The following is a 25,457-nucleotide window of genomic DNA, read 5'->3' as shown; positions in this document are numbered from 1 at the left end:
TGCTTGGTCTCAGTACTCAGTACATGCAGGAACTACCTGACCCTAAGGGCTGGGTGTCCGATCTGGTCCAACAGAAGCTTCTACTATGGACTCAGTCTACCTAAGGTGACATGATAGATTTTCTCACGTGCACACTGACAGCTTTTGAAAATCAAACAGATAACCTGTATTGACATAAGTAAAACTGAAACTAGAAAAGTGCAGACACATGGTAAAAACTATTTTATACACACAGATATTCATAATATCCAAATGTGTTTGCCCAAATATTGCCAGAAACGTCCATGTCCTAATGCTAATGGCTTCAAATTTGTCAGTTATCTTTGTTAGGAAATCAATCCCAAGGTAAGCTGGTAAGATAAAACAATTGATCAAATGTTTCAAGCAGGGCCTGGTGCAATGGCTCAACTGGCTAATCCTCACTTTGCAAAGCACTGGGATCCCATATGGACACCAATTCATATCCTAGCTGCTCTACTTCCCATTCTGCTCCCTGCTTACGGCCTGGGAAAGCAGTGGTGAATGGCCCAAGTCCTTGGGACTCTGCACCCATGGGGGAGATCCAGAAGAAGCTCCTGGCTCCAGCTCAGCTCTGACCTCTGAAGTCATTTGGGGAGTGAACCAGTAGGTGGAAGAGCTTTCTGTTTCTCTTCTCCATCAATCTGATCTGCTTTTCCTAAATTTTTTTTTTTTTTTTTTAAGTGTCATGTTGCTCCACCAGCTGATCGGGGCGATGGACTGCGCCGAGGCCTGTATTGCTAGTACACACAAGAATCTGGTCTGGGAACACCTCAGACAAAGTTTCTTTGGGGATCTCCCCAATCAAACTGCCAGAGTCAGAAGCCTAACCACGAAAAGACAGAGGACGGAACAAGTCAATCAACCACCTCAGCCATATGTTGGCAGTGAAAAACTGGGCAAACGCAGACTCTAAGATGGACTATAGATTAAAGAATCGTGGATTCTTCAACGACCTCATCGTGCTTGGAGTAGAGAGACTGGCAGCAATTCATAACTGCTGAACTATCAAAACCACTTGAGCATGCCCCATATCCGGGACCTGGGGTGGGGCTTCTTCCTTAAAAATCCCCCTTTAACTCAGATACATGAAGGAAACAATGTGGAAATAATAGTCTTACCCACTTTCCAGTAGCCCTTGAACCTTTTTACCCTAATTAACTATGTAAAGATTGTCAAAAATACAATAAAAAGGGAAAAAATAAAACTTTAGCATGACCAACTGAAAAAAAAAATAATAAAAAGTGTCATGTCGCAAAACTGGCATTGTGACTGCTGCACTTCCTATCCGGCTCCTAAGGCGCCTGGGAGAGCAGTGAGGAGCGCCAGGACGCAGGCCTGGCCCCCAGTTGCAGGCACTGCCCTCTTTCACTTCACCTGGGAAGTTAAACCAGCAGGGGCAAGATTTCTATGTCTCTGTCACTTTGCATTTCAAATAAGTAAAATAGGGTCCAGCAGCATGGCCTAGCAGGTGAAGCCCTTGCTTCTAACGAGCGAGCCATGATCCCATATCGGCACTGGTTCTAATCCCAGCTGCTCCACTTCCCATCCAGCTCCCTGCTTGTGGCCTGGGAAGGCAGTCAATGATGGTCCAAAGCCTTGGGACCCTGCACCTGTGTGGGAGACCTGGAGGAAGTTTCTGGCTCCTGGCTTTGGATTGGCGCGCACCGGCCCGTTGGGGCTTACTTGGGGAGTGAATCATCGGACGGAAGATCTTCCTCTCTGTCTCACCTCCTCTCTGTATATCTGATTTTGTAATGAAAATAAAAATAAATCTTTAAAAAAAAAGTAAAAAAAATTTTAGGAAAAAACAATGGTGTCAAGTTTCCTTTAGCTATAGGTGTGAGAAAACATGTTGCTTATCTTCTTCCTCCAGAACCAAGTTTGGGACTGGAACCTGAACATGGTAGTTTAGGCTGTGATACCTGCATCCCATATGGTCCCAGTTCCAGCCCTAGTCATCCCACTTCCAATCTAGCTCCCTTTTAATGCACCTGGGAAAGCAGCGGAGGCTGATTCAATTGCTTAGACCCCTGCACCCACATGGGAGACCTGGAAAAAATTCCTGGCTTCTGACCCAGCCCTGGCCATTGCAGTCACTTGACGAGTGAATCAGCACATGGAAAATCTCTCTCTCCTTGCTCGCATAACTCTTTCAAATAACTAAATAAATCTTTTTTCTTTAAAAATACCAAAAGTTTGAAAACTTTTGCCACATTCCTCTTCTTTCCCTCTCAATGTAATTAAAAACACTTTCCACCAAGGCAAGACACAAACCCAAAAACAGATTTCTTTCGTTGGGGGGGGGGAGTGGTTCGTGAAACATCTGCTGAAATGAAGCTTCATTCACGACTACTTTTGCCAGGCACTCGGCACCGCTTCTCCGCCGGCAGCCTTGACCTGTTCACAAAGTGAAACTCACCACAATGGGGAGGAAACAGGAGTGAAGAAGACACAGGAAACTCGGCTACCAGCGCAGAAGCAACAAGGGGCTTTTTATAAACCACGATGGGCCTTGCTGGATGTCAGAGGAAAAGAAAAGAAAAAACCACTACCCTATATTTGAGTTGGCATTCTGGTGAGCTTTATCTGTAACCTCACCTTTTTTGCAGAACTCATAGCTAGCCAGTAAATGCCCACAGTCCCTGTTGGGTTATGAAAGGATCTACTTCAATCGCCTACTGCAGGTGAGCGAGGCACTTCACACACTGCCACAGACAGCTGAGGACGCCAAGAGCCAGGCCCTCTGCGGGTGAGCAGGCTTAGCCATTTTTCTCTAACAGGGCAGCTAAAGTGCACCTGTTGCAGTCCTGGCTAAAGTGTCTGGAAAAGCAGCGGAAGACGTTCTAAGTGTGTGAGATGGTCCCTGCTACCTACATGGGAGACCCTGAGGCTTGGGGTGTGAACCAGCCCCGGCCATCTGGGCTATTTGAGGAGTGAGCGAGGGGACAGATCTCTCCCCTCTCTGCCCAACCCCTTCAAATAAACAAGAAATTCAAGAATAATTTTAAAGGTAGCAAGTTAAGAATAATAATTTCAAGGAGAGGCATCCTAGAGCATGAAGGAAGACCAGGACGGAATCTGTGAATGGGAGATGACCTTGCACAGCAGGTGACGCTCAAGGCACGGCCCATGTGAGGAGGTGCTGAATACCACCCGCCACCCAGCCACAAGGAGTGTGGTTGGCAAACAGGTCTCAGCCAGGGACTGAGCAGGATGGCAGCCACAGCCACACTCTTTCAGCCCCTGACCACTGAACGGGCAAGGCAGAGGAACAGCCACATCTGCAAGTGCCTGAATGGGTCAACCATACCCTGGAGCACCTCACAGGCCTAGCCTGTGCTCTGCGGTCTGCTGGCTTCCTTTCTGCTCCCCTCCACAGCCGCTGCTGCCAATAAACCTCTTGGTACCTTCTGCCTGATGCTGGAGCAAACGGCCCTGAAAGAAGCTGAATGGCAGATGCTTTGTACGACACTCCGGCCGTGACAAGCACTCGATACATAGAACTGATACTGATTAAACTGTGTAAGGGAACAGGACGTGGCGCATCTAACAGCACGAGAACTGTAGAGTTCGTCTGTCTCACTGTAAGCTTTGTCCACTTTGAGTCCATACAGAGGGTAGAGACAGGGAAGCGGCAGCTGCTCGCTGTATACACTGAAACCTCAGATGCTGTCGTAAGAGCAAATACCCATTACTAAAATGTAACAGGATTCTGGTGTTTGCAACAAGAAAATGGAAGCTAACAGCAACCCTTTTCTCAAATGTGGTGGTGGTGGTGGTGGTTTGAGTCTATGACCAATATTAAACAATTCAGGCTGCTATTATTTTACATAAATGGAAAACAGAATTTTAAATATAGGATGATGATGATAACATAAAAGTTGCCCTGAACTGAAAAACCATGATCAGTTAATACTAAAAACAGGGACAGTGTTTGGTCTAGGGGTGAAGATGCCAGTTAGGGTGCCCGTACCCCACCATGCCTCCTGGCTCCACTTCCTGCAGACCCTGGGAGGTGACAGTGGCTGCACCCATGGCCCAGTTCCTGCACTCCCACAGGAGACCAGGACTGAGCTGTCAACTTCTGGTATGGGCATTTGGGGAGGGAGCCACTAGGCAGAAACACACATTCCCCCTCTGCCTCTCAAAGAAATAACTGCAGAAATTAAGATGGGTGTCCTCCTAAAATACTCTCTAATATATATACATATTTGGCACCATATGATTGAAACTGTTTAAAAAAAGAAAAAAACCTAGGCATATCCCTAGGCTCAAGCTAGCATGAGTGCATGTTGCTAAAACAGGAAACAAATATTTCTTTATTAACACTAATTCCAGAAACCTTCACACCCACATTCCTCTAAGAATTTAATTAGATTAATTCTCCAGGACATTCATGTGCACTGGTAGCATGCAGTTTTTTAAGTGTCAAAATAAAGCCTTATTTTTAAATGTGGGTGGTGTTGATGAAACCAGTATGAGTAATCCCTGCAGGAAACACAATATTAGTTTTTAGCGGGGAAGTCGGGACTGCCCAAACAGCCCTTCAAAGCAGCACTTTCCACGCTTCTGAGCAGCACAAGGAGGAAGGAGCGGCTGGCAGGACCCGGAGTACACAGCGGGGCGGGGTGGGGGGCGTTCACCACATCCCTGCCCCCATCCCATCCACCCAAACAGCAACCTACAGCACGCTTGTGGACTATGCCTAGTGGGTCAAGAAGCTGATGTGTACACAGCCAACGAATCGCCAGACTGCCCATACTCTGCTTAATATCCACTAACCAGAACAGACTGAGGAAGAAGCTTGTCCCAACATGGCAGGTACAGATGACAGATTAAACTGGAGCTACTCTGTCTTCAGAGAGTCTGGGCTCCTCATCAGGGTTCAGGGAGTACTCCCTCCCCTATGGGTCCTGCTAGGTACACCCCAAACACAAAGTTCCAAAGGGTTTTGAAGGGAGAGCAGCAGACAAGCGATGGACTGTGTGACTTGTTCTCCAGGAGCGGTGACAAGAAGTGACAATGTTCCCAAACCTGCCAATACCCAACTGACCACAACTTCAAGATGAAAAAACACAAGAACCAAGTGTGGGGCCGGTGCTGTGGCACAGCAGGTAAAGTCACCACCTGCTGACACCAGCATCCAACATGGGTGTTGGTTCATGTCCCGGCTGCTCCACTTCCCATCCAGCTCCCTGCTCATAGCCTAGGAAAAGCAGTGGAGGATGGCCCACGTCCTTGGGTCCCTGCACACATGTAGGAGACCAGAATAAAGCTCTTGGCTTCAACTTGGCCCAGCCCTGGCCCACCCTTGCAGCTCTTGGTGGAAATGAATCAGTAGATGGAAGACACCAATGTTGCCTCCCTTCCTCCCTCTCTAACTTTGATCTTTTAAACATTAAAGAAAAGAGAGAGAGAGAGCAATTTTGTTGCTAAAAAGGGGGAGAATACCTAGAACTAGAAAAAAAATTTTTTTACCAGTATTGAAGTGTAGGAAGTTGCTGTGGGGGACGGCATTGTGGTACAGGGTTTAAGCCACTGCCTGTGACACCAGTATCCCACGTGAGCATCCGTTCTAGCTCAGCTACGTGCTTCTGACCCACGCCATGCCGATGCTCCTGAAAAGTAGTGGAGTGTGGCCCCAGGGGCTTAGTACGGCCCACGCAGGAGAGCTGCACAGAGGTCAAGGCTCCTGGCTTCAGCATGACCCAGCCCTGGCCATCACAGCCAACTCAGGGGAACCCATGGAGGAAGCATTTTAGCTTTCTTCTCTCTCTGTAACCCTGCCTTTCAAATAAAAAATAAAGTTGGAGGAAATAATTGCTTACTATTTAAAAAGTACACGGTCAAAGAAGAAAAGGATTCATTGATTCAATAAATATTTATCAAACTACTTCACTGAATCAGGCGTTGCTCCCAGCCTGTTGATGGATAATAAGCCTCTCTCAAGTATGCAGCACCAGGAATGGCCACAGATCATCCCAGAGATCCGAACATACTGTGGGAATGGCCCGGCCCAGAAAGCACAGGTGCCAGAAAGATGTGCAACGCACACGCAGAGTGGAGGCGGCTCCCTGGTGAACCAGCCACATGCCCTCCAGCTCTCCGCTCCTTCCCTGCATGGTGGTGGGCTACTTTGCTCTCATCAGCCCCACAGCCAAGACAGAGAACACGGCAGAAAGAGCAGCGGCCGACAGTGACACAGGCTCCTGTCCCCGAATCATCTGTAAGCTACCAAGACGGGGAGAGCGAAGAAAGGCAAAATGTCCAGGGGATTTACGTCTCCTTCACGCAGCTGAGCAAGCGCGCAGAAAACCCAACTGATACTTCCCTCCAGTGGATAGGTAAGAAAACCTGTTGGCAACAAACCTGTTTGCTGGGAGTTTCTCCAGGGACCGGTGACAACTTCCACAAGTTGCAGAGCTAAGGCCCGGACGACCCTGGTTCTTGTTGGACCCAGATGTCACAGGCCAGAAGCAAAGTGGGTTTTTTTGGCCAGGAAAAAGCAGAGATCTTCATCAGCGTAGGAAACCGGCTTCACGCGACCCAGGTGGGCAGCTCCCACACGCAATGGTTCAGTAAAGCTTTCAACAACAGATTGACTTGGAGGTGCTAGCACTGTGGGGCAGCCAAGTTAACCTGCTGCCACCTGCAGTGCCAGCATCCCAGGAGGGCACTCGCTGGAGTCCCAGCTGCTCTACTTCCAGCGCAGCTCCCTCCAGATGTGCTGAGAAAAGCAGCAGGAGATGGCCCAAGTGTTTGGGAGCCGGTCAGCCTGTGGGGCACCCAGGTGGAATCAGGTTCCTGGCTTCAGCCTGGTTCAATCCTGTCCAGCCACTGCAGCCATTAGGAGAGTGAACCAGCTCTCTCCTCCATGCTCTGCCTTCTCAAGTAAATAAAATTAATCTAAAAAAAAATGGAAAATAATGTGAAGGAAGAGCCACACAGAAATGATTTTAGGGCAGTCACTAGACTTTGTCATGAATTTCTGTTAAAAAGAAAGCCCAATTTAAACTCAACTAACCCAGTAAGGCTAACACACACATTTTATTATGGTTGTGTGGCAACTCCTTGACATCTCACCATTTCTTAAAAACGTCCTAGAACATGAATAGATACAACCAGTGGCAGGGCTGCAGGGAACAGTTTTAGCCCCTGTGCAAAGCAGGATGTGGCTATGGAGCAGGCATGTCAGAAACCTGTCGCATCTCCAAGGTCCCGCAGGGACTGCGGCAAAAGCCCCAAAACGTGTGTCAGGCCCAGCGTGTGCCCATGAAGTTCGGCTGGGGCTGCAGCCACCTGTTACAGAGACCTCACAGCCACCATACCACAGCTCGGCTTGCTCTGTCTATGGCAGGACTCTGCCAAGCCAGCCTCTCTGAGTGCCCCATCATTATCTCATTACCCAAGCCACCATTCAAGGAAACCTCCTTCCCTGACAGCCCAACGGGCAGCACGGCCCCTGGCCTCAGGCCATCAGGGCAGCCAATCTCATTCCTCAGCCTCCTCCGTCAGCGCTCTAGGCTTTCTGTACTGCTCTCATCTCAAAAACAAGGAACAGGATGTGTGGTGTTAACAGGACTACGGGGACTGGCCTCCTATGTGGGGTACCCGGCTTCAAGTCCTGGCTCCGATTCACACCCTCAGATGCAGCAGCAGAAGATGGCTCAAGTACTTGGGTCTCTGCCACCCACGTGGGAGAGCCACATAGAGCTCCCAGCAGCCCCTGCTCTGGGTGGGTATTTCGGGAGTGAACCAGCAAAAATGGCAGGTCCATCTCTCTCTTCTGTCAAACCAAGCTACTCCGAGGCGGAGGCTGGGACTCCTCACTGCCCTGCCCTTGCCTGTATGGAACCAATGACTGATTCACTCTTTCTCATCAAGTGATCCACCAGGGGAAAGAGACAAAAACACAAAACAAAACTCAACTATTTCACTCTCTTCCCCTTTAAAGGTATTTTCCAACTATGTCCTTTCTTTTTCTAATGTAGAGGACTTGAAGCATTCACCATAGAAAAGGATGGGTGCAGACACCGTCCAATACTACCTCCCTCCAAGCCCTCAGCCCACAGCCCAGGGATGTCCCCGCTCTTCCTGAGCCCTGCCCCTTGGCTTCCCAAGCCAAGGTGGGTCAGTCCTTTCTGGTGCTCACAGCTACCACGTCTCCACTTGGTGCCGCCGTCTCCATGTCACCGGGCAATGCCCCAGCCGATCCGCATCGCCCCCTCGGGAATCCCTGAAACATCAACTCTCCCCACCCTGAGAACTTCTGAATTATTCCTCCACCCTAGATAAGGGGCGGAGGGAACACACAGGGCTATGGCCAGTGAAAGGATAGAAGCCTCGAAGGAAGTACCTGCCTAATCAGCTGACAGGATAACAGTTAAGGGCAAAAAAACCCTGCTGTTTGCCATCCAGGCAAAACATTCCTCACAGTGGCCCGCAGTGTTGTCTATCCCCTTGGGACTGGAGATGGTTGGAGGACTTAACTATCTTAAGGAAGGTATCACTCTAGGTATTTTGGTTGCTGCTGGCCCACAGAAATGGTTATGTAAAAACAATAAATGCCCAGAAAAAAAAAAAAAAAAAAGGAGGAGGCTGCGCCATCTCGGTAGCTAATGCCGTACTCCGGTGTGAGCAGGCTTGGCTGCAGCCACAACCCAACACCCTTAATCGGGGAGAAACGGGGGCCAACCCCCCAGTACAAGACAGCCCGGCCCAGCCAGCCACCGAGGCTAGTCGTCCACGCTTCCTGGGGTCACCGCACCCACCATCCCGGCCCGGCTCTGTCCCCCAGGGAGCCCACGGGGACCGCGTCCATACCGGGCCAAGGCAGGGCGTCCCCAGGAGACTCCAGGCTCCGCGACCCGCGCGCGCACCCGGGCCCAGGGTGCCGGCCCTGGGCGCACCACTGGCACAGCACCTCGCCCGCCGACGTCTGTCCCCCACGGGGGGTCGGGGGGTGACGGCCCGAGACACTCCCCCTCCTGCCGCCGTCCACTCTCCCACCCCTTCTTTCCTCGAGGTCACAGACGCCGCAGTGCCCGCCCTGCCCCCTCCTCAAATTCAGGACCTGAGCAGTGCCCCTCCCACACCGGTCCCCCAAGAGCCACCGTGCGCCCCACGCCGCCCGGCTCGGAGGTCCCCGCCTCCCGCGGGAAAACCTCGCCGCTCTCTTCGTGCCGGGCACCCCACCCGGGCACCCCACCCGAGCGCCCGACCGGTCACCGGAGAAGCGCGAGCCTCCCGCCGACCGCTGCACCGGGGCTGGGGCGCCCGAGGACACAACGCCGCCGCGGCGCCCAGGGCCTCCACGCCCCCTCCGGCCCCTCCCGGGCTCGGGCCACTCGCCTTGGGGATTAGCGCTTCCCCCCCACACACACCCAGCCGGTCCGCAGCCCCCTTCACGACGGCCGGGAGACCCACACCAACTCTCTCCGCCTCGTCACCTCCCGCCTGCGGCCGAGGCCCGCCGAGCGGCTCGGGGACGCGGGCCTCCCGCCCAGGCCGCGGGGACCCCAGGCCGCGGCTGCAGGGAGCAGCCGGGCCCCTCACTCACCCACAGCTCCGTGCCCCAGCTCATGGTGCAGGGGGCGGGAAGGGGCGCTCCGCGCGCGGCGGGCGCGGCTCTCCAGTCCTCCTCCCCGGCGGCTCCCCTCGTCCTCCAGGTCCCCGCCACCGCCGAGAGCCCGCTGCCCTCAACGGCCGCCGCCTGCCCCGGCTCCCCGCTGCTCGCCCCGGGTCTCTTGGGCGATCCTCCTCTCCGTCGCTCCACAGCAAAATGGCCCGAGGAAGCCGCTGCCGCCGCAGCGCCCTCCCGCCCCACGCCGGGCGCGCCAGGGGCGTGGCGGGGGCGTGGCACTGGGCGTGGAGGGGCGTGGTGATGGCCCGGGGGCGTGGCGGGCGCGGCCGGGGCGTGGCTGTGTCCAAGAGGGGCGGGGCCGGGCTGACAGCTGGCGCACGCGCGCCGCCTCCCGCTGTCCCTGGTCGCCTCGGGGTCCAAAAGGAAGCGGGAAGACCCTCGGAACCCCGGAGGGCTCCCCGGACGTGGTCACTCCGCTCGGCTTGCGCTGTGTTTCCCGGACAGAGATCTCTGGGCAGTGGCTCCGGGAGCTTACCCAGGCAGCCAGCCAGCCAGGGCCGAGGCCCGAGGGGGCGCGGTGGGAGTTTTGGGGGGACCTCGGCGTGGCACCCGACTGCCATCACCCCACGTGGGTCGGGGGGTATAGAGGCCAAGAGCGCGCGCCCCAAGGGCTTGGACAGATTCGGGGAAGGAACTGCGGGGCCGCACGCCCCTAGCGATTTCCCGGACTCTGAGGCCAGCGATGGCCACCTTGGTGGCCGAGAAGCTCGGACGTGAACTCACGTGACCACGGGGCAGGAGAGGGAGAGGCCCTGGAGTTCTCCCCGCACACAGACACAGCATGCCCACCCGGGAGCGGCCAGCCCAGGCTCTCAGCCCTGCGTCCACCTGCCGGGGCTCTCGGCCCCCGCGTCCAGCTGCCCGGGCGCGCGCCCGGCTCACCTGCGCATCCACCGTTGCTGCCTGCACCGCGCAGGGGCTCATTGTCTCCTGTTATCACCAGGCCTTGCCCCTCGCCCCCTCCCCCGCCGAGGGTGCCCCTCCGCCCAGGGGCCTGGTCTCCAAAAAGGCAGCCAAGGCAGGCTCCCTCCGTCACACTGCCCCTTACAGGACACAGTCCCCGCTCTTTGGGCCCACCGGCCGCAGCCCCTATTCTGAGTGTCTGAACATTGTGCCCTCACGGTGCCCAAGCCTGGGCCAGAAAGGACCTGCAGAAACCTGCCAGGCCACTTCAAGGCTGAATGAGGAGCAGCTTCTGGGGCGAGGCGCCTCGGTAATTCCCTCAGTTTCCCTCCCTGGCGAGCTGTGAACAGCAACAGAAAAGAGCCAGGGACCACATGAAGAACAAACTTGAAGATGAGTAAGCTGAAAAAGAGTTAGCTGTGGGAACTCATTTAAAAGGCGCAGCACAGCTCACCACACCACACCGCACCGCACATTCAGCTCTAGTGGCATAACTGGGAGATGTTTGGAAATAGCGGAATCTGAAAATTTAAAAAATCAAGGAGAAATATCCCCACTGATGTTGTGGTAATGAAAACATCAGGGTTTGGGAAACAGTGAAATAACCCAGTCTGGGGGGTGGGGAGAATCTAAAGTCTAGTGTGCCTTGCTTTTTTTGTTTGTTTGTTTGTTTTAAGGAAAAACTGAATCTACTTGTTAACCTTGGAGTGGGAGGGAGGGAGAGCGAAGCTTGGGGATTTTGACAATCTACTGTGATCAACAAATCAGGGCTCGCCAGAGGCGTCCCAAACCCTAAGGAAACACTGTGACTGCCAAGTGTTCAGTCTGGCTGCGTCCACCTGTCTCATCCCAGTCACCTCCAGGCCTGCAAAGCTGCAATCTTAGTGCATGGCCATCTTCCTGCACGGAGTAATCAGGTGGCAGGAACCATATTAACAGGGAAATGAGGGCAAACAGGAAATGCTGCCTAATTTCAAACCTCTGTTCCTGTCTGGGCAGGCTCTACTCCCTCTCTCTTTACTCCCCTCCATTCTGTACCCCCTAAAATAAATTCATTTCTACCTGGGCCCAGTGTGGTGACTCAATTAGCTAATCCTCCACCTCTGAACCACCAGGATCCCATCTGAGAGCCAGTTTATATCCTAGCAGCCCCACTTCCCATCCAGCTCCCTGCTTGTGGCCTGGGAAATCAGTCGAGGACGGCCCAAAGCCTTAGGACCCTGCACCCACGTGGGAGACGCAGAAGCAGCTCCTGGCTTCAGATTAGCTCTGCTCTGGCTGCTGTGGCCATTTGGGGAGTGAGCCAACAGATGGAAGATCTTTCTGTCTCTCTTTTCTCTTTGTAAATCTGCCTTTTCAATAAAAATAAATCTTTAAAAATTTTTTTAAAGATTTATTTCTATTTTCATTACAAAGTCAGATATACAGACAGGAGGAGAGACAGAGAAGAAGATCTTCCATCCAATGATTCACTCCCCAAGTGAGCACTAGGGCCAGTGCTGAGCCGATCTGGAGCCAGGAGCCAGGAACTTCTCCCAGGTCTCCCACACGGGTGCAGAGTCTCAAGGCTTTGGGCTGTCCTCTACTGCTTTCCCAGGCCACAAGCAGGGAGCTGGATGGGAAGTGGGGCTGCCGGGATTAGAACCAGCGCCCATATGGGATCCCAGTGTGTTCAAGGCGAGGACCCTAGCTGCTAGGCCACGGCGCTGGGCCCAAAAATTTTCTATTTAAGAAAAAAAAAATGACAAACACCTTATAGAGGCCACAGTGTGATCAGAGGAGAACAAGTCAGTCAGGGCTTATGGTAATTTAGTGTTGCTTGCAGGTGAGTAAGCGCCGAGCCAGGGCTTGCAGGCACGCATAGGACAACGGACTGCTGTGTGCACTGAAAGCAGACAGGGCTCAGGACCTGCTGAGTGTCCAGGCGGTCTTCTGCTTAGCTGTGTGGCTTCTGGCAAGTCGCTTCCATTCTCCGAGCACCGGTTTCCTCGCTGGTAGTCAGGAGGCTGGGAAGCGGCTGGGGTGAGCCCAGCCACTTGGTGCCACCTAGATTTGCACAGTTCTGCACAGGTAGCTTTTGGTTATTGACTGAATTACTTTTCTAAGCAGTTTGCTCCTCTTGAAACTAGAAATAATGTGACTTGTTTCAGAATTTACTGTGCAGGTGAAAAGCAAGACAGGTAGGATAGTTTGTACAGGGGTAAGGCCTCAAGGGCTGGCTGACTTTGTCTTCCTCCTAGGTTCCGCGGAACCACCAAATCAAGGAAAGCAGTCCTGTAGACATTTTGATGCAACAAGAGCTCGTCTGAACTACCAGGGACAGGTTGTCTATTGGTGAAGTTCTATTCTTTATGAAAATTGCAGGGATTTTTGTCTGCCATGAGTATAAGGAAGCTTCAAAAACTGTAGAAACTGAGCCTGGCAGCGTGGCCTAGCAGCTAGGGTCCTCACCTTGAACACACTGGGATCCCATATGGGTGCCGGTTCTAATCCCGGCAGCTCCACTTCCCATCCAGCTCCCTACTTGTGGCCTGGGAAAGCAGTCGAGGACAGCCCAAAGCCTTGAGACTCTGCACCCGTGCGGGAGACCTGGGAGAAGTTCCTGGCTCCTGGCTCCAGATTGGCACAGCACCGGCCCTTGAGCTCACTTGGGGAGTGAATCATTGGACGGAAGAGCTTCCTCTCTGTCTCTCCTCCTGTCTGTATATCTGACTTTGTAATAAAAATAAATCTTTAAAAAAAAACCCAAAAACTGTAGAAACTGTGCAAGAAGTCTTCAAAATTCATGAATAAAGGTGTGGTATGGAGACAGATGTTGTGACGTAGCAGGTAAAGCTGTGGCCTTGGTGCCAGTATCCCACATGGGCAACGGCATCCCACTCCTGCCTCTTGGCTTCAGCCTGGCCTAGCCCTATGCTGTTGCAGCCATTTGAGGAGTGAAACAATGGATGAAAGCTGCTCTTTTCCTATTTCTAAACAGGCACACTTTATTAAGTGTATCATGAAAAAAACTACACATGAACTTCAAACGTTTTTGTGCCAAAATATCTTGTAATTTTATTTTCCGTAAACTTTTTTTTTTAAGATTTATTTATTTTTATTGGAAAGGCATATTTACAGTGAGAACAAGAAACAAAGATTTTTGGTCCTGTGGTTCACTCCCTGAGTGGCCACAACGGCCTGAGCTGAGCCGACCCAAAGCCAGGAGCTTCTTCTGGGTTGCCCCTGCATTGGGCCATCCTCTACTGCTTTCCCAGGCCACAAGCAGGGAGTTGGATGGGAAGTGGAGCAGGCAGGACTTGAACCAGTGCCCATATGGTATCCTGGTGTGTGCAAGGCGAGGATTTAGTCACTGAGCCATTGAACTAGGCCCACTACCACCCATTGTTTTGTTTTGTTTTGGTTTTTGTCCCCCCATTACCCTCCATTTTTACACCTGATGATTTACCACCCACCCCTCGAAGAGGTAAGAAAAGAGAAACTGACTGTGCTGTGGCCAGGCAGCAGGTGTAAGAGAAACTTCCGGAGTTCATCTCCATCCACAGGATTCCAGATGTCTCAGGGCCTGGCTTTCCCACGGAGGTCATTTGTTGCATAAAGATGTCCTCAAGGGTTTTGCTCTGCACCAAAAAATGCCTAAAAATCTTTGGCTGCTACCCTGAGGAAATGGTGAATGGTACCTGCCAGGAAAGCCTGGCTCCCAAGTGACCTCTAGTTCCTCATACTGTATTGAGCAAGGTTTGGGGTCCACATGCCAACTCTTTGAGTGGAAAAATCAACGGCAATTATGCCTTATTAAAACCGGGCACTACTAAGCCATGAGTTACTTACAAAGATTTCTGAAGGTTGTCTAAACGGGGTGCGGAATTATGTGACAAGCAGAACGCCCAAACTATCAGCGGCAACCCTCAGCTGACCTTGCACAGTGAGAAAGTCAGCCAACTAGAATGCTCTTGATCTATCACTTCTCGACCTTTTGACTAAGATCAAGTATAGAATGCACTTGACCAAGACAAGATGGTCTTTCCTGCCCCTCCAGCGTTCACCTTGAAGTTCAATGCCCTTTTGAAAAGCTTGCCAGCCAGAGCAGGCATAACTCGTTCTATTACTCATCCTGTCTCCAGCTGCTGTATGGTATCATGGGTATGCAAATGATCTTTTCTTGAAACTGTGAAATCCCGGGCCTCATTCTGAGAGTGGCAGTTTCCTCTTAACAAGTAGCTGTGTGTAAGTCTCCACCTTAAGTCTTCAAAACTTTGTAACCAGTTGTCCTCTTCTTCCTCTCTAAGGGAGATCTTCAGAAACCTGTGTTCTCAAACAGCCTGGCACCTGCTACAAATAAACCTGGCCCTCTGGCCCTTGGGGGTCACAACCAGGAATCACAAGAACCCAGCTGAAGCCCTTGTAAAAAATACCATTTTAGAAAAGATTAAAGCCTTCCATTTGAAACCACTTTAATGTTTGATCACTGGTATATTACTAACTGGAATGAAGGCTCTAGCTGGGAGCTATTTGGTACAGTGGGTGGGACACTCACATTCATATGGGAGTTCCAATTCTTCCAATTCTGATCCAGCTCTCTCCTAGAGTGCAATCTGGGAGGTTGCACACAACGGCTCAAGGAGCTTGGGTCTTGCCACCCACGTGGCATCCCTAAAAGGAGCTCCAGTTCAGGCCCAAGGCAATGGCTCAGTTGGTTAATCCTTTTGCCTGGCAAGTACTAGGATCCCAGAGGGTGCTAGTTTGCATCTCAGCCGCTCCACCTCCCATCCAGCTCCTGCCTGTGGCCTGAGAAAGTAGTCCACAAAGGCCCAAAGCCTGGGGACCCTACACCTGCATGGAAGACCCAGAGGTATCTCCTGGCTCCTGGCTTTGGATCGGCTCAGCTCTGGCTGTTGCGGTTATTTGGGTAACGAAGCAGTGGATGGAAGATTCTTCGTTCTGGTTCTCCATCTCTCTGTAAATCTGCCTTTCCAATAAAAATAGATGAGTCTTATAAAAAGTTTCAGGTGCCTCACTTCGGCCTGCTGTTGTGGGTATTGGGAGAGTGAAACAGCCAACAGAGGATGTATCTGTGTCTTTGCCTTTTATATAAAATGTAAATAAGTAAAAAAATCTTTTTAAAGACTATTTACTCATTCCATCTTTAACATTATATTCAAACTTTTAAAACCAGATTCTAAAAATGGCATCAAACTTTAAAAAGTAAAAAAAAAAAAAAAATCCCCAAACTCAGAGTTGCAAACTGCCTTAAAAATGAAATCACTTAAAAATAACTTTCCCCATAACATCAAATTTCATGATGAAAGAATCATCTATCTTTACTCTGAGGAGTAAAAACCACAGATTTTATATTCCTACTGTTTTTTTCCTATTTAAAATGAAATATACTTTCTGAAAGCTCCTCTAGCATACATTTGGTAACACACTGGTTCCTCGGACCCTGGGTGGGCTTTACTTTGCTAAAAATTAAAATAATCAGGCCTGGCGCAAGAGTGTAGCAGCTAAAGTCCTTGCCTTGAATGTGCCGGGATCCCATATCAACTGATTCTAATCCCAGCAGCTCAGCTTCCCATCCAGCTCCCTGTTTGTGGCCTGGGAAAGCCAACGAGGCCAGCTCAAAGCTTTGGGACCCTGCACCCGCAAGGGACACCCAGAAGTTCCTGGTTCCTGGCTTCGGATTGGTTCAGCTCTAGCCATTGTAGCCGCTTGGGGAGTGGACCACTAGACAGAAGATCTTCCTTTCTGACTTTCTAATAAAAATAAATAAATCTTAAAAAAGTTAAAATCATAAGGTGGGCGTGGTGGCACAGTAAGGGAAACCACCTCTTGGGACACCACATCTCATACTGGAATGTGGGATCAAGACTGAGTCCAGCTTCCAGGCTGCGTGCCCAGTTGCTGGCTCTGGGCTGGCCCAGCCATGGCTGTTGCTGCCCGCTGGGGAGTGAATCCGCTGATGGATGATGTCTCATTTTTCCCAAGGAGATGAAAGCAAGGAGACTTAAGCTGCCTCAAAGTTAAAAACCTCAGAAGACTCTAGTACCATTCTAGTCCCATGCAAGAGCCACAGATCCAAATCAGAAGTAGCTGAAAATTACTCAACTTGCTGTGTTTTCCCAAGCAAGTCCTTTAAATCCTACCGCTCCGCTGCACCCCCACCCTGGTTCTCAATGTAACTGTAAGAGGGCAGCACCAGCAGCTGGACCTGTGTAACGCCCCATGTTCAGACCGGTGGCCAGTGACCAGAAATGGGGGTGGAAAGCAATTCTGCCACCCGAGGATGATGGTATCGGCACCTCCTCTGGGGTGTTCACCAGTCACTTCCAGGTGGACTATGGCCCCCCAGCTCCACGTCAGGACCCACGGAGGTGCCCCACCCACCTTGCCCTGTGTGTGTGTGTTTTCTCCTCTTAATCACGGCCGGAACTCAGGTTCATGACTAAGACGGAACATGACAACCTAGCTCCTGTCCTCGCTCTCACACCCTCCTCCCTCTCTGTACTTTCCCCATGGATTTTTTTCTTCCTACCTACATGGGACACCCGATTCTGCTTTCAGTTCCTGGTTCCACTTAAGAACTTTTCAGAGTCTCGACTCTGTCACCACACACAGCGGCACAGCTGACTTTCACTCGGGACAGGGACTCCCAGTGGGTTTTCTTTACGATGATTATTTTCTGTTTTGTTTATGCGGTTATATCAAAACAGCAAATTACTTGTGCGACAAGATTTTTTCTCAATGCAACAAAACCTTGTGTGTGTCCTTCTAAAATTCTTGGATAAGGAATGGTCAATTCCACGCAGAATTAAGAACCCGGCTGGTCCTGGGTGGGGGGGAGCTCGGAGGGCCACGGTCCCTCGTTGTCATGGCAACCACCGGCAGGTGACCATGGCGGGGGGCCTCGGGCTAACCCCTAGAGTCCACCCGGCAGGAGCGGCCAGCCGAGGGGCCCCTGGGTGACGTCCCCGGGCCGAGCGCTCCGGAAAACCCTGCGAAGATGTCCACCGCGTCCCCGCGGCTGCTCAGGCCTTTCCGGCGGCCGCCGACCTTCGACCCCGGAAGTGGGCGGGAAAGGAAACAGCTGGTGATGCTGGAGCAAACATGGCTGCCCCGGCGCTCGTCGGCCCTTCGGGCTCCCGCCGCGCTCGGGTGCCCGGCGGCCTCCGCCTGCTCCCCCTCCTGGCACTCGTTCAGCTGCTGGCCGTGCCCGGCTTGGGCCGCGTCCACCACCTGGCGCTTAAGGTAAGACCAGGCTGGGCCGAGCCGGGCCTAGCCAGGGGGCACCGTGGCCGGCCTCGGGCTGTCTGATAGCAGCTGGGAAATCGGGTGAGGGGATGTAGCGGGAAGGAGGCGGCTGGGCTGCGGCGTGACCTCGAGTCCTCCCCGCCCTTGGTCGCTTGTGCTTGCTTTTTTCGTGTCCCCTCCAACTTCTTACCTCGGACTTCCCGTCGTGGGCGGTCTCGGTTTTTCCATGCCCTTGCAGCACCTAGCGCCCTCAAAGCGCAGCGCGAGGATCTCCAGGAGGAATTTTCTCCTCTTGCTTGCAATCCGTGGCAAAGAATGTCAAGCCAGCCTTGGAAACGGGGCTTTTAACGAGGGGCACCTGGCTTTTCCTCCTGGGTTTCTGACATCGCCTGTCCGCAGAATAGATGTTTCTGGTGGGTCTGGAGCCATCTCCCACATCTTGGCTTTGTTACTCACTTGTCAAAAGTCCTGCAAGGGGTATCTGTGTATTTTCTGAGATTTGGGCTGGTTTGTGTATCCGTGTCCTGTCCTAGTACCTCGTGATGACCCTCAACCCCCTCCTGTCCCATTTTCGTGGTCCACAGCTTTCTCAGAGAAGTTATGAGATAGCAGAAAGTTGGTCTGGAGAGGACCCCTGAAGCTGCTTGGGATGCTGAGTTGAAGAGAATACAGAGTCTGGATTTAGAAGCTCGGTCCTGGGCCAGTATCAGCATGCTGTTTGTAATTAAAAGTCCCCCTGGTTGAAATTCCTTAACTACGCAGACCCAGCGAGAGAAGCTGCCAATGTGTGGACTGATGCGCTTAGGCAAGTGCTAGAGAAAGAGGGAGACAACTTCCATCCCCTGATTCACTCCCCCAAAAGACTCACAGCAGCAGGCTGCGGCCAGGCCCAAGCCAGGGTGCAGGAGCTCCCTCTGGGTCTTCTACGTGGGTGGCAGGGGCCATCTATCCCAGCCTTTGCAGACACATGAGCAAGGAGCTACCTTGGAATCGTGGGATGGTGGCATGGCAGGCAGCACCTACAGCCCTTCAGAAGACCAGGAAGCTGCTGGACGACCTTGCAGTGTGTGCCTCGCTCAGCAGGTGTGTGTGTTTTGTGCCGGGCTGACACTGGCCCAGACAAGGCTGTGGCCGTGAGCAGGATGAAACCCTGGCCCCCTGGCAAGCTGTCTCTGTAACAGGCAGTAAGCATGCAGGTAGACGAGTCATTTGAGACTGGGATGAATGGGTTTTGTGGTAGAGTGGTGGAATTGGGGTTCACGTGGAGTGGTTCATCTGGGGAGAGGCGCTTCTCGAGTGGACACGTGCAAGATGGGCTGAGCCCATGTGGACCTAGTGGGCATCTTCCAAGCAGAGGGTGGAGGCACCGGTCACTTCTCTGTGGAACTTGAAGGGCACCTGCGGCTGGAGCACATGGCCTGGGTGAGAGAGCAGGTGGAAGGGCCTCCGTCTGGGTCTCCCATGTGGGTAAGAGCCCCCACATAGTTAGGCCAGCTTCTGCTGCTTTCCCAAACACGGTAGTGGGGAGCTGGGTTGGAAGCAGAGCAGCTGGGATATAAGCCAGGACTCTAGTGATGGGATGATGGTTTTGCAGGTGCTGGCTTAACCCACTGTGCTGCAATATTAGCGCCAGAATCGATATTTTAAGTGCTAGGAATAGCTCCTTGTGATTGAGGCACCTGTTGAAAGCTAGAGATTGTGCTAACTGTAGCAGTTAACTCCTCATAGCAGCCTTTGCAAAGGAATATTCCTTTTTTTTTTTTTTAAAGATTTATCTACCCTTTGCTGGAAAGGCAGATTTATAGAGAGGAGATGTAAAGATTTTCCATCTGTTAGTTCACTCCCAAGTGTCTGCAATAGCCTGAGCTGAGCCGATCCTAACCCAGGAGCTTCCTCCAGGCCTCCCATGTGGGTGCAGGGTCCCAAGGCTTTGGGCCGTCCTTGACTGCTTTCCTAGGCCACCAGCAGGAACCTGAAAGGGAAGTGGAGCTGCTGGGACTTGAATTGGTGCCCACGTGGGATCCCAGTGTACAAGGCACCGTGCCAGGCGCTAGAGGAATGTTCTTATCCCCTGCTTCTACATCAGGAAGGCTTGGTTAAGTCAGCGGGGGATGGGAATGTGAACCTCTGACCCACCTGCTGCATTGGGTGAGCTTCGGATACCGGAGAGCGTTAGTGACCCTCAGAGAGGATGCCTACTGGCCATGTCCAGCTTCTGGATCGAGTTTCTCTCACCTTGGTATGCTGAGCTGTTGGGTCCTCTGTTACAGGAGCAATTTTGACCCCATTCCATTAAAAAAAAAAAAATTGTTTATCTCTTTGAAAGACTGAGTGATAACGAGAAGAGGCTTGGAGAGACTTAGAGAGATGCACACGTCGCGTTGGCCCACAGGAGCCCAGGCAGGCCAGGCCAGGCTTGGAACCAGGCCCTCCATCCAAGCCACGCTGCGGTGGCAGGGACCCAAGCACCTGAGTGTCATCTGTTGCCTTCCAGGTGTGTTAGCAGGGAGCTGGAGGGAAGCTCGGGGTGGCCAGGATTCAAGTAAGGCACTTAGACAGACCCCATTCCGTACGGGAACCGCTCGAGGTGCACTAAACCAAGAACTGGGATGTTTAGCATGTTAGAGTCGCATCCCTGTCCCGACTGTAACAGTGAGCAGTCCAGACGGGCGGGTGGCATTCTGCTTGTATTTCTCTGTTACTAGAGAAGCTGTTGATGGTGATGAGCAGTCCTTGTTGCTGATGTGTGTTGCTCAGTAGTTGTAAACTTAGGGACTATTAGAAGCTCCTGTATGTGGGTGGACATTGTGGCACAGAGGGTGAAGCTTCCTCTTGCTGTGCCAGCATCCTGTATCAAAAAGTGCCACTTCAAGTCCTAGCTGCTGTGCTTCTGATGCAACTTTGTGCTTCTCTCTTTCTCTCTCTCTCCCTTTCTCTCTCTGTCTCTCTCTGTCTGTGCTGCTTTACTGTCTGCACATAAACAAGCAACCCCTTTCAGCAGAATTGGCCCGGCCATACAGTTGGGACACCAGCCAGTGGAGAGCCTACTCCTTCACAGGTGGGCTCCGGATTGTGGCTGATTAGAATGTGGTCTGGAAGGGCTGAATCTTGTGGTTCTTTTTAGGAGAAACTAGAAACTTGAGTTTTTATATGAAATCAACAGACAACTTTGTATGAAAAACCAGACAGACACGCTGTGTTGACCACGTGTGACATTTGTGAGCCCATTTGGGCCTTGGGCCGTCAGGTACAAGCTGTTTAAGGAGGGGACCAGGTAGGTGACCCTCAGCACCGTTAGATGCTGCTGTATTTATTGTTTTATTATTTATTTGAAAGGCACAGTTACAGAGAGGCAGTTCACTCCCCAGATGGCTGCAGTAGCCCCAGGACTAGGCCAGACAGAAGCCTGAAGCCAGGGGCTTCTTCTGGGTCTCCCACCGAGGTGCAGGGCCCAAGGACCTGGGCCATCCTCTGCTGCTTTCCCAGGCATATTAACAGGGACCTGGGTTGGAAGTGGAGCAGCTGGGACTTGAACAGCACCTGTGTGGGATGCTGGCACCACAGATGGTGGCTTTACCAGCTATACCACAACACCGGCATCCATATTTATTATTCCTAAAGTTTTGTTTATAAATAAAGCCAAACAGTATTATTATTTGCTTTATACTTGAATGAATTTAATGTGAAATTCCTGGGAAGGGTAAAGCAAAAGCATTTCTTATGTTTTGATATTTAGTTTAAATAGAATTATCTATATAGAACAACTACATATGTGTATGTTTTTAAAGATTATTTATTTATTTTAAAGATTTATTTATATTTTTTATATTGAAAAGGCAGATATACAGAGAGAAGGAGATTCAGAGAGAAGAATCTTCCATTCCCACAGAGGCCGCAACAGCTGGAGCTGAGCTGATTTAAAGCCAGGAACCAGGAGCTCTTCTGGGTTTCCCACGCAGGTGCAGGGTCCCAAACCTTTGGGCCATCCTCCACTGCTTTCCCAGGCCACAAGCAGGGAGCTGGATGGGAAGTGGGGCTGCCTGGATTAGAACCGGCGCCCATATGGGATCCCGGCAGATGCAAGGCGAGGACTTTAGCCACTAAGCCACCATGCTGTGCCCTGGAAAGGCATATTTACAGAGAGAAAAAGAGACAGAGAGGAAGATCTTCCATCTGCTGTTTCTCTTCTGAATGTCCACAGTGGCTGGAGCTGAGCCAATTGAAAGCCAGGAGCAGGAGCTGCTTCTGGTCTCGCACAAGGGTGCAGGATCCCAGGGCTTTGGGCATTCTACACTGCATTCTCAGGCCATAAACAGAGAGCTGGATGGGAAGCAGAGCAGCCAGGATCTGAACAGGTGCCCGTATGAAAGGCCTGCACTAGAAGGTGTTGGGCGATGACACTCGCCCCAGAACAACTGTGCTGTAAAAATGAAGAAGACTGGCTTGGTATAGTGGCTCAGTAGGATAATCTTTCCCTTGCAAGTATTCATGTCCTAGCTGCTCCGCTTCCTTCCAGCTCCTTACTTTTGGTCTAGGAAAGCAATGGAGTTTGGCCCAAAGCCTTGGGACCCTGCACTTGCGTGGGAGACCTGGAGGAAGCTCCTGATTCTTGGTTTCAGATCAGTTCAGCTGTGGTCACTGTGTCTATTTGGGGAGTGAACCAGTGGATGGAGGATCTTTTTCTCTGTGTCTCTCCTTCTCTCTGTCATTCTTTCTTTCCAATAAAAATAAATCTGTAAAAACAAAAATGGGAAGAAAGGAGAAAATATACCAGAGTCGTGATGGTGTTACGTATTGGAATCGTGAGGATGTTTGTGTTGTTGTACCTCTTCATGTCCGTTTCATACGCCTGTGCTCTGGGCAGAGATAACCCAGCTGCCCACAGCCTGTTTCCACTGGTTGGCTTGGAAGCACCCCCACCTGTTAGAAACTGCTTCTCCACCGCTTGCCAGTATGTTTTTCTCCCAGTTTTTCCTTTATTAGTTAGTGGAACTATCAGCTACCCATTTTCTCAAGCTTCCCGGCCCCATGTTCTATAGCCCGTGTGTCCTGTGCAGCCCTGTTCCCTGGCCCCAGAATGTCCTGTGGACCACTGTGGCCTCCTACTGACTGGCGTCCTGGTGTTACTCCAGTTCATGCTTCGTCTTGTGGTTGGCGTCATCTCTCTAAAGCCAAGTCCATCCAGTCATGTCACTGTTCTTTAAGTTCACCAAGGGAGCCAGTGCTGTGGCATGGCTGGTAAAGCCACGAGCTGCAGCGGTCGAATGCTGTACGGGTGCCGGTTCAGGTCCCAGCCACTCCACTTCTGATCCAACTCCCTGCTGTTGGGCCAGGGAAACAGCAGAAAATGGCCGGGTGCTCAGGCTCCAGGCTCCTGGCCTAAATGTGGCCCAGCTTTGGCTATTGCAGCTATCTTGGGAATGAAGTAGCAGGTGAAAGAATGTGTGTGTGTGCGTGTAACTCTGATTTTCAAATAAATAAATATTGGTTTTTAATTTAAAAAAAAAACATTTATTTTTTTTGGAAAGGCAGGTATATAGACAGGAGGAAAGATAGAGAGAAAAATCTTCCATCCACTGTTTCACCCCCCAAGTGGCTGCAGTGGCAGGAGCTGAGCCGATCCAAAGCCAGTCATTTCTTCCAGGTCTCCCACATGGGTTCAGGGTCCCAAGGCTTTGGGCTATTTTCTGCTGCTTTTCCAGACTATAAGCAGGGAACTGAAAGGGATGTGGAACAGCCGGGATAGGTACCAGTGCCCACATAGGATCCCGGTGCATGCATGGTCAGGACTTTACTACTAGGTTACTGTACTGGGCCCTATTTTAAAAATTGTTTAACTTTGTTTATTTGCAAGGCAGAGAGAAAGAACTGCTGTCGCAGCCACTGGCTTGGTGGGCAGATGGCTGCACCTGCCCGACTGGGCCATGCTGAAGCCGGGAGCTGGGAACCCAGTGCAGGTTCTGCAGATGTGTGACAGGAGTCCTGGGACGAGCCATCCCCACTTCCTCCCAGGAACTGCAGTACTCAGGATCTGAGCTAAGGATCGAATCCAGGCACTCCGGTCTGGGACCTGGGCATCTTAACTAGGTGTAACAGCTACATTCCCCCACACTTTGATTTAGAGTGTTTATGCATTTATGTATGTATTTGAAAGTCAGAGTGTCAGGAACAAAGGGAGAGCCTCCATCTTCTGATTCATTTCCTGAATGGTTGCACTGGCCAGGACTGGGCCAGACCCGAGCCTGGAGCCTGGAGCTCCATCTGGGTCTCCTGTGTGAATGCAGGGCCATCGTCCCCTGCTTTCCCAGCCATTCAGCCAGTACTCATGGGATGCCAGCGTTGAATGTGGTGGCTTACTGCACTGCACTGTAAGATTGGCCTCTAGAGGTATACTTTATATAAGTGTTTTATGTAAAATTTAGGTCTGGAATTTTCTGCCCAGCAATTATTTTTTTTAATTGGCAAGCAGAGTGTGCATGTGTAGTATACAACGTGATGTTCTAAAATATGTGTCTGTTGTGGCATGGTTAAATCAAGGCAGTTAACACATATAAAGTAACCTTTCTTGTGTTGAAAATACCTAAAACTTACTCTAAGCAGTTTTTAAGAGTATAGTAATTGTTGTTACAGTGAAGTTTTAGTTTTACAAAGTGGTTTACTGAGTGACCTGGGGGTGTCACTCTTGGCCTTGGAGAGCGCTGGTGGCGAGTGTAGGTTCATTTACACTGCGCCATCAGTGTTGAGCTTGAGCGCTCCCACACTGGGATTAACGCTTGCAAGATTATAATTGTGTTAGAGCCAACTGTGTTCTTCTCCCTGCTTTCAGATAATGCAAGTGTGGGAGGGAAGCCAAGAAAATCGTGAGTTTTTACCAGCAAGCTTGTAGCCGTGCATCTGGGAACAGTACTGCACTGTATGTCCTGTAACCTTGCCGTCTCATGGGTGAATCTTGTTTAATTAACTTGACAAGCGCTTTCTGGATGATCTCGGTTATTGCTTCTTGAAGCGCTTATCAGAGATAAGTCACTGAAGTAACGACTGATGAAGTGAGAGGAGAGCTGGGGTTTGCTTCTAAGTCACGCTGGCAATGTGTGTTGTGGCACAGTGCGTTAAGACGTCCCTTGAGATCTGAGGGTCTACAGGGTCAAATCCCAGCCTCTCCACTTCTCCTCCAGCTCCCTGTTGATGTGCCTGGGAGGGCAGCAGGGAGTCATTCCTTTGCCCCACCCCCGCCCGCGTGGGAGACCCTGATGGAGTTCTGGCTCCTGGCCTCGACTTGGCCCAGACCTGGTAGTTGCAGCCATTTGGAAGTGAGGTGGAAGATCTCTCTTTCTCCATCTCTCTGTCTCTGTCTCACTCTGCTTTTCAAATGAATAAATGGAAATAAATGAAAAAAATCATATGAATAAATGCGTTTTTTAAAAAACATTGAGAATGAAGATAGAAGAGTGTGGAGGATCAGAATTTACCATTGCAGTTTTGGATTTCTTTTTTTGTTATTGTTTACTTATTTATTTAATGGCAAAATGACAGAGCAAGACCTTCCATCTACTGGTTCAATTCCCAAATGCTCACTGTAATAAAAAATTAAAAAGTGAAAACAAATGTTATAGCTTTTTTGAGAAGTGTGATGGTGAAGATC

At 51.2% G+C, this 25,457-nt stretch overlaps 2 protein-coding genes across 14 annotated transcripts in view; one reads left to right on the top strand and one right to left on the bottom strand.

Moving 5' to 3' along the window:
* FNBP1 (formin binding protein 1) overlaps nt 1–9,781 on the bottom strand; it is a 108,237-nt gene extending 98,456 nt beyond the window's left edge. For all 13 annotated transcript variants that reach the window (XM_058672134.1, XM_058672133.1, XM_058672132.1 and 10 more), the window contains exon 1: nt 9,581–9,781. In XM_058672134.1, the coding sequence (XP_058528117.1) occupies nt 9,581–9,604 (24 nt within the window). In that variant the 5' untranslated portion in view covers nt 9,605–9,781. The remainder of the gene's footprint in view (nt 1–9,580) is intronic.
* Nucleotides 9,782–17,475: 7,694 nt separating this feature from the next.
* The window catches only part of GPR107 (G protein-coupled receptor 107), a 54,520-nt gene continuing 46,538 nt past the window's right edge, over nt 17,476–25,457 (top strand). The window contains exon 1 of the mRNA XM_058672141.1: nt 17,476–17,812. Within this exon, the coding sequence (XP_058528124.1) occupies nt 17,672–17,812 (141 nt within the window). The 5' untranslated portion in view covers nt 17,476–17,671. The remainder of the gene's footprint in view (nt 17,813–25,457) is intronic.

Source organism: Ochotona princeps, chromosome 14 (assembly GCF_030435755.1).
Source record: "Ochotona princeps isolate mOchPri1 chromosome 14, mOchPri1.hap1, whole genome shotgun sequence".
Lineage (NCBI taxonomy): Eukaryota > Metazoa > Chordata > Mammalia > Lagomorpha > Ochotonidae > Ochotona > Ochotona princeps.
Note: the sequence above shows the minus strand (reverse complement) of the source record. Positions and strands in the feature narration are given on the sequence as shown.